Source organism: Mobula hypostoma, chromosome 19 (genome assembly GCF_963921235.1).
Source record: "Mobula hypostoma chromosome 19, sMobHyp1.1, whole genome shotgun sequence".
In the NCBI taxonomy this organism is placed as follows: domain Eukaryota; kingdom Metazoa; phylum Chordata; class Chondrichthyes; order Myliobatiformes; family Myliobatidae; genus Mobula; species Mobula hypostoma.
The window spans coordinates 12,765,269-12,778,139 of NC_086115.1; the positions used below are offsets into that span (position 1 = coordinate 12,765,269).

Here is a 12,871-nt window from a genome sequence, read left to right on the forward strand (position 1 = left end):
GACAGTACAGGTTAGATACAGAGTGAACCTCCCTCTACACTGTCGCATCACACACTCCCAGAACAGGGACAGCACGGATTAGATACAGAGTGAATCTCCCTCTACACTGTCCCATCACACACTCCCAGGGCAGGGACAGCACGGGTTAGATACAGAGTGAATCTCCCTCTACACTGTCCCATCACACACTCCCAGGACAGGGACAGCACGGGTTAGATACAGAGTGAATCTCCCTCTACACTGTCCCATCACACACTCCCAGGGCAGGGACAGCACGGGTTAGATACAGAGTGAAGCTCCCTCTACACTGTCCCATCACACACTCCCAGGACAGGGACAGCACAGGTTAGATACAGAGTGAATTTCCCTCTACACTGTCCCATCACACACTCCCAGGACAGGGACAGCACGGGTTAGATACAGAGTGAATCTCCCTCTACACTGTCCCATCACACACTCCCAGGACAGGGACAGCACGGGTTAGATACAGAGTGAAGCTCCCTCTACACTGTCCCATCACACACTCCCAGGACAGGGACAGCACAGGTTAGATACAGAGTGAATCTCCCTCTACACTGTCCCATCACACACTCCCAGGGCAGGGACAGCACGGGTTAGATACAGAGTGAATCTCCCTCTACACTGTCCCATCACACACTCCCAGGACAGGGACAGCATGGGTTAGATACAGAGTGAATCTCCCTCTACACTGTCCCATCACACACTCCCAGGGCAGGGACAGCACGGGTTAGATACAGAGTGAAGCTCCCTCTACACTGTCCCATCACACACTCCCAGGACAGGGACAGCACGGGTTAGATACAGAGTGAATCTCCCTCTACACTGTCCCATCACACACTCCCAGGGCAGGGACAGCACGGGTTAGATACAGAGTGAAGCTCCCTCTACACTGTCCCATCACACACTCCCAGGACAGGGACAGCACAGGTTAGATACAGAGTGAATCTCCCTCTACACTGTCCCATCACACACTCCCAGGACAGGGACAGCACGGGTTAGATACAGAGTGAATCTCCCTCTACACTGTCCCATCACACACTCCCAGGACAGGGACAGCACGGGTTAGATACAGAGTGAAGCTCCCTCTACACTGTCCCATCACACACTCCCAGGACAGGGACAGCACAGGTTAGATACAGAGTGAATCTCCCTCTACACTGTCCCATCACACACTCCCAGGGCAGGGACAGCACGGGTTAGATACAGAGTGAATCTCCCTCTACACTGTCCCATCACACACTCCCAGGGCAGGGACAGCACGGGTTAGATACAGAGTGAATCTCCCTCTACACTGTCCCATCACACACTCCCAGGACAGGGACAGCACGGGTTAGATACAGAGTGAATCTCCCTCTACACTGTCCCATCACACACTCCCAGGGCAGGGACAACACGGGTTAGACAGAGAGTAAAGCCTCTTCAGCATTGTCCCGCAGCTCAGTGTGTGTGTCCTGTTTGGCAGGTGCTTGCACGGGAGGTGCGTGCCGCTGGACGTGGTTACCTATCGGTGTGAGTGCGATGCGGGGCACAGGGGAGCCTTGTGTAACCAGCAGGAAGAGCTGTTCAACCCCTGTAAGAACCTGCCGTGCCAGCGGGGGCGGTGTCAGATCTCGGAGCTGGGCGAGGCAGTGTGCGAGTGTGAGAGTGGCTTCATGGGCAGTCTCTGTGACCAAGGTAAGCACTCTATACAAGGGCAGACTGGAGCACTGCAAGGTGCCAGTGTTCTGGGATCTGTGTAATCCTAGTATACTCACACAGCCAGGCCTGTAGGGGTGTTTAAACATCAGAGGTACTGTAAGGGCATACTGTAATCTCTGATTAATAATAGTGTTGTTACATTTGCTTTCCTAGAGTCATAAATACAAAAGGTTCTGCAGACGCTGGAAAACTTGAGTAACGCACATGAAATGCTCGAGGAACCCAGCAGGGCAGGCAGTGTCTATGGAGAAGAATAAACGGGTTATGTATTAGGCTGAGACCCTTCCTCAGGACTGGAAAGGAAGGGGGCAGAAGGTAGAGGAGGGGAAGGAGTACAAACTAGTAGGTGAATCGCCTTCTCCAGCCCCTTACCTCTGCCACCTATCCATTTCCAGGTTCTCATTTCATCCCCTCCCCCACTCACCTTTCCCCTCACCTATCGTGTGACAGATTGTACTCCTTCCCCTTCGCCCACCTTCTTATTCTGTCTTCTGTCCCCTTCCTTTCCAGTCGTAATGAAGGATTCAGCTCGAAATGTCGACTGTTTATTCCCCTTCATCAATGTTGCCTGTCCTGCTGAGTTCTTCCAGCATTGTGTGTGTGTTTTTCATAGAATTGTACAACATGGAAACTGACTGAACTGGTCCATGTTGACCAAGTTTCCCATCTAGGGTTGTCCCATTTGCCTGTGTTTGGCCTGTATCCCTCTCTAAACCTTTCCAATCCACGTACCTGTCCAACTACCTTAATTGTTCTTGCATCTGCCTCAAACACTTCCATATATGGCAGTTCAGTCCATATATGTATCCAATCTCCCTGAATAACAAAAGTTGTCCCTCCAGTTCCAATGAAATCTTGCCCTGTCACTTAAAACTGGGGGCTCCAAACCATTTTTATGCTATGGACTCCTACCATTAACAGAGGGGTCCATGGTGCCCGGGTTGGCAACCCCTGCCTTAAACCAATGTCCTCTAGTCCTTGATTCCACAGCCTTAGGAAAATGAGTGTGTACATTAATCTCATAAGCTTATTCACCTCTGTAAGATCACCCCCATTCTCCTACATTCCTCAAACCTTATTCTGTTTAACTGCTCCCTATAGTCCTCGCAGCATCCTTGTAAATTTTTTTTGTACTCTTTCCAATTTAAAAAAATCTTTCCTATAGCAGGGTGACCAAAATTACACACTCTTAAGTGTCATGTTGTAGAAATGGCAGGAGAGCAGGGGTTCCCCAGATTTTTATGGCATGGACCCCCTGCCATTACCCAAAGGGTCTGTGGAAGGGGGAGCGTCGAAAGTGGAAGGGTTGGTTCTGAGGGAGAGCCACACTGTGGGAGAGGCATTACAGAAAGCGGGGCGGTATTATGGGAGGAACAGTACTCAGACCGTGTTACACTGTGAGAGGCGCGGTACAGAAAGCTGAGGGAGAACCAGGACGTAGGAATCAGGAACTCGCCCCATCTCTCAGGAAGCCATCGACATTCTGAGATGCTTTGGTGTTTCCAGAGGTAGAGGACAGGAGGCCTTAGTTTAGATTTTGGAACGAGATATTGGCTAACCACTGTTGAAGGGCTGTGTGCACATGTGGTTCAGGAACGATGTCAATACCCTTTTGAGATGATTGGTACCAGGAGAAGAGATTCCAGCTCTGGTTTGGAAATGTCAAGAATGTTCCCCTCCAAGCAGAGGAGACTGAGATGAGGTCTGAAACACACAATTTTAAAATTTGACCTGAAGGAAATAATATCAAATGTCAGGTCAATGCATACAAAATGCTAGAGGAACTCAACATCTATGGAGGGGAATAAACAGTTGATGTTTCAGGCCAAGACCCTTCATCAAGTTACCACACTTTTCCAGACCTTCATTGGTTGTAGGTATAATTCACAAGAGAGCTGGGGGTCAGGGTGGTGGAATGGAACCATGCGATTGTTCAACCAGGAGCCAGCATTAAGTCAATGGGCCGACTAGTCTCCTCTTGTACTCAAAACGTTCTTTGATTCTGTGGTTAAAAGGATGCTGGACATGGACACGTAACGTGAGAGTGAGCTGAGATGTGGGGCTGAATGGCCTTTTGCAGCAGAACAAGTGGAGAGGGCTGGAGAGCTCTGTGGAGATCTCCTGTGCCCAGGGCCCCCTGTGGTTACTGTACTGATTATTGATAAGAACAGCCAGTGTTTCAGCAGAGTCAGCACAGCTGAGATGTCTCTCTGCCCTGTCTTGGTTCCAATAACATAACAATAGATGAATACAGTGATTTACAATCATTCTCCCAAAAGTAATTTTGTAATTTTTAGAGTGAAAATTTGTGTATTTTCATTTCAATGATTATCTGATAGAGAAGGAGAAGGATACAGAGTAAAGCTCCCTCTACATGGTTCCATCACACACTCCCAGGACAGGGACAGCACGGGTTAGATACAGAGTGAAGTTCCCTCTGCACTGTCCCATCACACACTCCCAGGACAGGGACAGCACGGGTTAGATACAGAGTGAAGTTCCCTCTACACTGTCCCATCACACACTCCCAGGACAGGGACAGCACGGGTTAGATACAGAGTGAACCTCCCTCTACACTGTCCCATCACACACTCCCAGGACAGGGACAGCACGGGTTAGATACAGAGTGAAGCTCCCTCTATAGTGTCCCGTCACACACTCCCAGGACAGGGACAGCACGGGTTAGATACAGAGTGAAGCTCCTTCTACACTGTCCCGTCACACACTCCCAGGACAGGGACAGCACGGGTTAGATACAGAGTGAAGCTCCCTCTACACTGTCCCATCACACACTCCCAGGACAGGAACAGCACGGGTTAGATACAGAGTGAAGTTCCCTCTGTGCTGTGCCATCTGACATGCCCCTCTCTACATCGTGCTGATATGGAAATCTAATGCTGTTTTTTCGTTGTCATTGGATCTGTATCAGTGAGCATTCTGCTGTGTGAACGTAAATGAAAAAATCTGCTGATGCTGGGAATCTGAAATATAAAATGTTGAAATACTTGGCGGGGCAGGCAGCATCTGTGGGGAGGGGGGAGTTAATATTCCAAGTCAAAGACCTTTAGTCGGCACTATGGGATCACATTGGACCATAGAATGGTACTGCACAATACAGGCCCTTTGGCTCATTATGTTGTGCCAATCCTCTTCTCCCCCACAGCCCTCCACTTTTCTTTCATCCATGTGCTTATCTACGAGTCTTTTAAATGTCCCTAATGTATCTGCCTCCACCACCATCTCTGGCAGGGTGTTCCACGCACCCACCTCTCTCTGTGTAAAACAAAAACCTTACCTCTAACATCCTCCCTATGCTTTCTTCCAGCACCTTATAATAATGCCCCCTGTTATTAGCCGTTTGCGCCCAGGGGAAAAAGTCTTTGGCTGTCCACTTGACCTATCATGTCTTATCTAATACACATCTATCAAGATTTCTCCCATCCTCCTTCGCTCCAGAGAGAAAACCTTAGCACGCTGGACCTATCGTCCCAAGAGACTGACCCTGTAGAAGGTCAGGCTGCAAAGGGGACCAGGTGTTGCCTTGCCACAAAAAGCCTTGTTCCTGGAATATATATTAGATGTTGATTAATTTTAAAAGTAGAATTACCTCTATCTGAGATTGAATCAGAACGTGCCAAGTTTCCTGGGTGGGATTTGAACTCATGACTGAGGCTCAGTGGATGCCAATCCAGTGACTGTGTCCCTGGTGATCACTGATCCTGAGGACAGCAGGCACACTCACAGCTGGAGTATCCTCCCCCGGCATCCCACAACCAGCACTCAGCGCTGACCGATTCTCTTTTTCTCTCCCCCTTCCTCCTCCACACCCCCACACCCATCCCTCCCCCCCCCCCACCGACCATCCACTGCAGAGGCGGAGTGCCGAGGGGTGCCCACCCGGGATTATTACCAGCTACAGAGGGGATACACCATTTGCCAGAGCACCCGGCAGCTCTCCTGGGTAGAGTGCCAAGGGTCGTGTCAAGGGGGTTGCTGCGTGCCACTGAAGGTCAAGCGGCGAAATTACGCCTTTGAGTGCAGCGATGGCTCGTCCTTCACAGAAGAAGTGGAGAGAAGCGTTAGGTGCGGCTGTGCACAGTGCCCATAGGCTTGACCTGCGCCGGGCACCCGCTGTACATCGAAACAAACCCACCCACCCACACGTGGCGGCAACGCAACTCAAAAGGACAGTGGTGTGTTTGTATGAGACTTGTTTAAAACAGCAACAATAAAAGGCAACAGAAATTCCTCCTGGCGCAAGATAGAAATATACATTTAGCGGGAGAGAGCCAAGACCACCAGAATTGGAGCATGCCAAAAGGTGCATTGGGAGATCGGCCTTGAATGGGGAGCAGGGCAGCAGCTGGGTTGTGGCAGAAGGGCTGAATTTAGCTGAATCTGGTCTCACTTTCATCCTTGCCGAGGGGTCGATGGTCACTGTAAGAGGGAGGGTGAAATGGATGGGTAGAGAGGGAGGTCTTGGGTAACTCTTCTTGGATCAAGCTCATTACACAAATATTAATCCTCTCTCTGGGAAAATTATTTGGTATTGAAAGAGACTTTACTTTGAAGAATACTATAATAAAGGAGAGAGTATGAAATGCACCCTACCAGAGCAACCTAGGATTGTTCCAGAGTTTACAGGGACGTGTAGTGGAAGTTGCACTCTGTATCTAACCCGTGTTGTCCCTACCTGGGAGTGTGTGATGAGACAGTGTAGAGGGAGCTTCACTCTGTATCTAACCCGTGTTGTCCCTACCCTGGGAGTGTGTGATGGGACTGTGTAGAGGGAGCTTCACTCTGTATCTAACCCGTGCTGTCCCTGTCCTGGGAGTGTGTGATGGGACAGTGTAGAGGGAGCTTCACTCTGTATCTAACCCCTGCTGTCCCTGTCCTGGAGTGTGTGATGCGACAGTGTAGAGGGAGATTCACTCTGTATCTAACCCATGCTGTCTCTACCCTGGGAACATGGGATGGGACAGTGTAGAGGAAGCTTCACTTTGTACGTAGTCCTTTTTTAACAGTGTTGATGGGACAGTTTATAGGAAACTTCAAATGTATTTAATGTTATGTGTATCTGCCATAAGAGTAAAGTATGTAAGAGGGATCTTTGACTGTGTAATGGCACTGTGTTGAGAGTGCTTACTATGTGCATGGTCTGCCTGGCATGCGTTTATTCATTATATTTGCTATGTCTGCATATGCCTGGATCACCCAAGATGCCTGAGAGCTGTGTGAAACTAAGCGAGCCCCTCAGTGCTCACACAGTAACCTGCCCATTGTACCTACACACATCGGATCAGTGAGGGGAAGGTTGTACTTGGTCATGTGCCAGAGACATACCACAGGAAGAAAAAGGGACCATCACACTGTCAAAGATCAGGCAATTCATCACGTCGATCCAGGGCACAAGGAGAAACTTGTGACAACACGTGGTTCATTGCTGCCTATTTAATGACTCATTGAAAGTTTCAAGGAGGAACTTCATCAATCGCAAGTATAGATAGGGGAAAGCTCTCTCAACCACCACACACTCCCAGGACAGGGACAGCACGGGTTAGGTACAGAGTGAAGCTCCCTCTACACTGTCCCATCACACACTCCCAGGGCGGGGACAGCACGGGTTAGATACAGAGTGAAGCTCCCTCTACACTATCCCATCACACACTCCCAGGACAGGGACAGCACAGGTTAGATACAGAGTGAAGCTCCCTCTACACTGTCCCATCACACACTCCCAGGACAGGGACAGCATGGGTTAGGTACAGAGTGAAGCTCCCTCTACACTATCCCATCACACACTCCCAGGACAGGGACAGCACAGGTTAGATACAGGGTGAAGCTCCCTCTACACTGTCCCATCACACACTCTCAAGTCAGGGACTGCAAAGGTTAGACATAGAGAGACGCTCCCACTATTGTCTATGTAGAGAGCTATTAAAAGGTTTTCTTTGACAGTAAGTGATCAGCTTCCCAGTTTTGCTGTATGGTTATAATATATAAAATAAAATATAATTTAAAAACAGTCAAGGTCAGATAATCTTACACTCAAAGTGTATTAGTGAATAATGTCCATGTAAAGGCTCTCTTGATTGTTGTGGATGGCTGAGTGACTGATTGTTAGGACCTGGGTTACCAATATGAGTGGTTCTCTCTGCCCCATCCTGGAATACAGGTTTAAAACAGAAATACACAGAAAGGACAGGCAGAACATGTAGAGAGAGAAAAAGATTACTTTGTCAGGTGGGTGAGTTTTGGGTTACATTTTGCTGAAAAGGGTGCTCAGGCTGTTTAATCTTGCACACCACATTCAGACTGGGGTTGGGCTCACTGGTGGTAAAGGAGAGAAAGCCATTCGTAGGGTACCCACAGCCAGTGAGATTAAAGGTAAAACATTTGCTTTATTTGTCACGCGCACGTGAAAGCACACAGTGAAATGTATCATTTGTGAACGAGGATGTGCTGGGGGCAGCCCGCAAGTGTCACTGTGCTTCTGCTGCCAACTTTAGAAACTAGAGCACCTGAGCAAACCCAAGCGGTCACGGGGAGAAGGTACAATCCCTTACAGACAGCGGCGGGGTTGGAACGGGTGCTGGCACTGTGAAGTTTTACACTAACCGCTACACTATCGTGCTGCCCTGGGTGATGACGGCCCTTTGCAGAAGTTGCCCAGGGATGCCTTGAAATCCTCTGCTGTTTAGGCAGTGCTGTGAGCTTCCCAGTAAATCATTAGCCCACAATAAATTGTCTTTTTACCAGCAATTCTTTTAACATTTTTATTTACAGTATTATAGAAGGTATAGTTTAGCTGGGGAAAACAGGTTAAAGTGCTGATAATCAAGTCATCCAATCGGGTTACAGGGAATACATTGTCATTGGGATTGGCTCTGGAAAGGCAGGGCATCTTCAAGTGACCAATAGAGGAAGTCTGGAGGGAGGTCATGTGATGACAGCCTCCAATCAGGGTTGAGAGCTCTGTCACATGAGAGTGGTTAAGTGTACTCAATGTATGTTGGAAGCATGTTTGTAGGGGTTGGGAGGTGTGGTGATGCTGGGGATATCATTGAAACCTACTCGATAACGAAAGGCCTGGATGGAGTGGATGTGAAGTGGGAAGTTTTCATCAGTTGGAGGGTATAGGATCTGAGGACACGGCTTCAGAATAAAGGATCTTCCCTTGAGGAAATAGATGAGGAGAAATTTCTTTAGCTAGAGGATATGAATCTGTGGAATAAACTCCCACAGTTGATTGTGGAGGCCAAGTCATTGAGGATATGTAGAGCAGTTATTACTAAGATCATCAAAAGTTATGGGCAGAAGGTAGGAGAAAGGAGTTGTGAGGGAAAATAGACCAGCCACGATTGAATGGCAGAGCAGACACAATGGGTCAGATGGCCTAATTCTGCTCCTATATCCTACATCTTAAATCTGTAGAGAAAAGTTAAAATCCCACAGTGGCAACTGAGGAATTTACATTGAATAAAAATATTAGTAACCATGGAATATTGATAAGACTAATTTCGTGCAGGAGGGAAAAGCTGCCCTCTTTCCCCAGCTTGGTCTATAAATGTGTCATGACCCAGCAAAGCAGTTGACAGGAAGCTGTAAATGTACAACAGAGTCATGCATAGTCCATTATCTCTACATTCTGTGAACGAGATGGAAGAGCAAGGAAACAGTTTACATTTATATTCATTACTCCACAAGTCCACCTTACTGTCAATGTAATAAGGTAGGAAACGTGACAGTCAATTTTCCCCACATGTTGAAACAAACCACAGGGTTTTAAAAGATGTTTGGACAGGTACATGGATAGGAAAGGTTCAAAGGGATATGGGTCAAACATCAGGAAATGGGACTAGTTTAGATGGATATCTTGATTGAAATTGTTGCATTGGGCCAAAGGACCTGATTTGTTCTGTAGTACTGTATGGATAAAGATTAGCTTTATTTATGACATGTACATAGAGACATTGAAACATACAGTAGAATGAGTCATTTGGTTCAACGACCAACAGTCTGAGAATGTGCTGGGAATAGCCCACAAGTGTAGCCATGCCTCCAGTGCCGACAACGTTCTTTGGAATGTGGGAGGGAAACAGAGCACCTGGAGGAAACCAACATGGTGACTGGGAGAACATACAGACTCCTTACAGAGAGTAAAGGGAATTGAACCCCAATCTTCCAATCGTTGGTGGTTGCACACTACTGAGTCCTGCCTGCAATTCTTATATCAGTACTGGTGACTGGGAAGCTGCTAAATTGTCATTAAATAGGCTCACTTCCCTGAAGGACATGAGTCTTGAAAACTCTCAATATTTAACAAAGAACATCGAACACTCCAACACAGTACAGGTTATTTTTGGCCACTATGTTGTGCCATCCTTATAACTGTCTTCATGATCAATCTAACACTTCCCTCCCACATTGCCCTCCATTTTTCTATCATCCATGTGCCTATTTTAAATGTTCCCAATGAATCCTCTTTTACGACCACCCCGGCAATGTGTTCCATGCATCCACCAATCTGTGTAAAATAACCTACCTCTGACATCACTCCCATACTTTCCTCCAATCACCTTAAAATTAAGCATCATATCAGTCATTGCTGCCTGGCTGTTCACTCTATCTATGCCTCTTATCATCTTATACTCCTCTATCAAGTCACCTCCCATCCTCCTTCGTTCCAAAGGGAAAAGCCCAAGCTTCTTCAAACTTCCCTCATAAGATATGATCTTTAATCCATGCAGCATCCTGGTAAATCTCTGCACCACCACTAAAGCTTCCACGTCCTTCCTATAATGAGGTGAACAGAACTGAACACAATATTCCCAGCGTGATATCACTAGAGTTTTATAAAGATGCAATGTTACCTTGTAGTCCTTGAACATCTTTTCTATAGCATTACTAAAACTAACACAATATTCCAAATACAGCCTCAACAAACTCTTGCCTACCTACATGCCATATGTCTTCTTAACCACCCTATCAACTTCTGCAGAGACCATGAGGGATCTATGGATGTGGACCTCAAGATCCCTATGTTCCTTCACGCTACCAAGAACTCTGCTATTAATCTTGTAATTCATTAACTTTACCGACCTTAATTGATACTATCTGATAAAACCAAGTTTATTTAGTAATTGAATGTTGACCTTCAATATTGTAGGATTTTAATTCCTCTCCATGGTTCAGTAGCCTAGACGTCTGGATTCTGGTCCAGTACAACCATTCCCAGTTACTGGGTCAATTAAACCTAATAACCACGTTATCATTTTATGCCCAGAATTTATATGCAACTCCCTTCCACTCAGTCCAGGGAAGGAAATCTGCCACCGCCACCCAGTCTGGCCGAAACTCAATGAATCTGCCTTCAATTTGGGGTAGACAAAATATGCTGGCACCCTCCCACCCCCCCCCGAATAAAACATTAAACAAAATCAAACAGCATGCCCTGCTGCCAATTATTTATCCATTAGTCTAATCTAAAGCAGTTCATCTGGTCATAATCCCGCTATTGGTGGGAGCTTGCTGTGTGCAAATTGGCTGCCTGATTTGTTCACTTGTGAATGCACCGCAAAGCCTTCAGGGTTTCCACAGACGCTAAAGAAATACAGGTCTTTAACTCTCGACCTGTTTGCCTCCTTCACAAGGAGCAGGTTCTGTTTTTTTTCCTCTATGTCTTAGCACTTTCAAGAAAGACAGGAGGTGGGGGTAATGTCCAAGTAATATTTTATTAAGTTTAATAAAATACACACATTAGGGAACAGTTAGAATAAGCACAGCATGGCGCTGCTCATGTTGAAACAGAGATAGCATAAATAAGAAATTAGAAAAAAAATGTAAAATACAAACTCAGTTCTGGGAGGAACTGGAAAATTAAAATGGGAAGCTTAGTTCACACAATGCTAGCACCTATTCCCCTATTACCCCAGTGAAGGAGTATTGGATAGAGAGGCTTTAACAGAACACTAGTTGCATTAAAACCCAACACATTGTAATTAAACAGAAAAGGAGCAGTGGATAGGTCAAGAAAGAGAAAAAAAATGGGAATGAGGGAGTTGGTGAAAAGAGGAAAAGGAATGAGTGAGGGAAAGAATAAATAGAGACAGGGGCTGAGTGAGAGAAAGTGAAAAACAAAGAAAGAGAATGCGAGAGAAGGAAATTGCAGACGGAAAGGGGCACACATTAAATGAACATCCAACTCGCCGTTGATAACTTAAAGCAAAGTATGAATTACAGTTTCATACAAGATCATAATATAATTCACATATTTTATAAATAAACATTTTTCTCTGAATTCTAATGGTGCGCTGTGTGAACCATGCATCAAAGGGTACATGTTGAGAGGATTTTACTTTATACAAATACAGATTTCCCGTCCGCATCCATGGTTGGAGTAAGGGGTGGGATGGAGTGTGTTCACAGGTCAAGCATGGTTCTACCATGGCAAGCCATTCTAAAATGCCAGTTCATTACAACCAAACCTCACCAGGTTGGGGGTGGGATGTGGTGGTGGGGTAGGGTGGTGGAGGGTTTAAGGTTGGCTGCATCCCTGCTAAACTAATCCCCTCTTATCTCAACCCCATTGGCAAAGGGATGACTGGTGACACCAGATATACCACCATATTTTCAATTCCATATCAAGAATTCAGATTTGGTGTAATTCAAGTAAACTTCAGCCTTTGGTCATAGGGATAGCCCAGACAACCGAAGTTATTTCCATCAAACTTAATATTACTTAAGGAAAATCTCCTTTGCCTCTACAGTATCAAAGGCCTGAGCACTCATTATCAAATGTACTGCTAAAATAAAATTAATTTTTTAGATGTATGTTTATAGATCATCACACGCACACACACACAGATATACAGTGGATTCCAGTTAACTGGGCCAATGGTTAATCATGGCAGCTGTTTATTTGGAACACACTTAAAAAACAACAAAAACTAATTAAGAAAGTAGCCCCGATTCACTTTGTTTATTTAGGACACTATGCCGCTTAATTGGGGCAGGAGACCGTTGATGAGCACTTTCGAACTAGCAACAGCCGCATGTGCTTGCGTGGCCTTTAGACACACCATACTTCAAGCAGTTTTTAAATAGTGTCAATTGCATGTGTTTGTGTTCAAAAAGCATCGATTTTTTTTGT

The 12,871-nt window shown here is 46.3% G+C and overlaps 1 protein-coding gene across 3 annotated transcripts in view; it reads left to right on the forward strand.

Moving 5' to 3' along the window:
* LOC134358831 (slit homolog 1 protein-like) overlaps positions 1–12,871 on the forward strand; it is a 339,272-nt gene that overhangs the window by 274,653 nt on the left and 51,748 nt on the right. For 2 of the 3 annotated variants that reach the window (XM_063071370.1, XM_063071372.1), the window contains 2 exons: positions 1,484–1,695; positions 5,592–7,357. In XM_063071370.1, the coding sequence (XP_062927440.1) occupies positions 1,484–1,695; positions 5,592–5,827 (448 nt within the window). In that variant the 3' untranslated portion in view covers positions 5,828–7,357. Of the gene's footprint in view, positions 1–1,483; positions 1,696–5,591; positions 7,358–12,871 lie in introns of those variants that run through there. The other variant, XM_063071371.1, reaches the window with a different exon arrangement.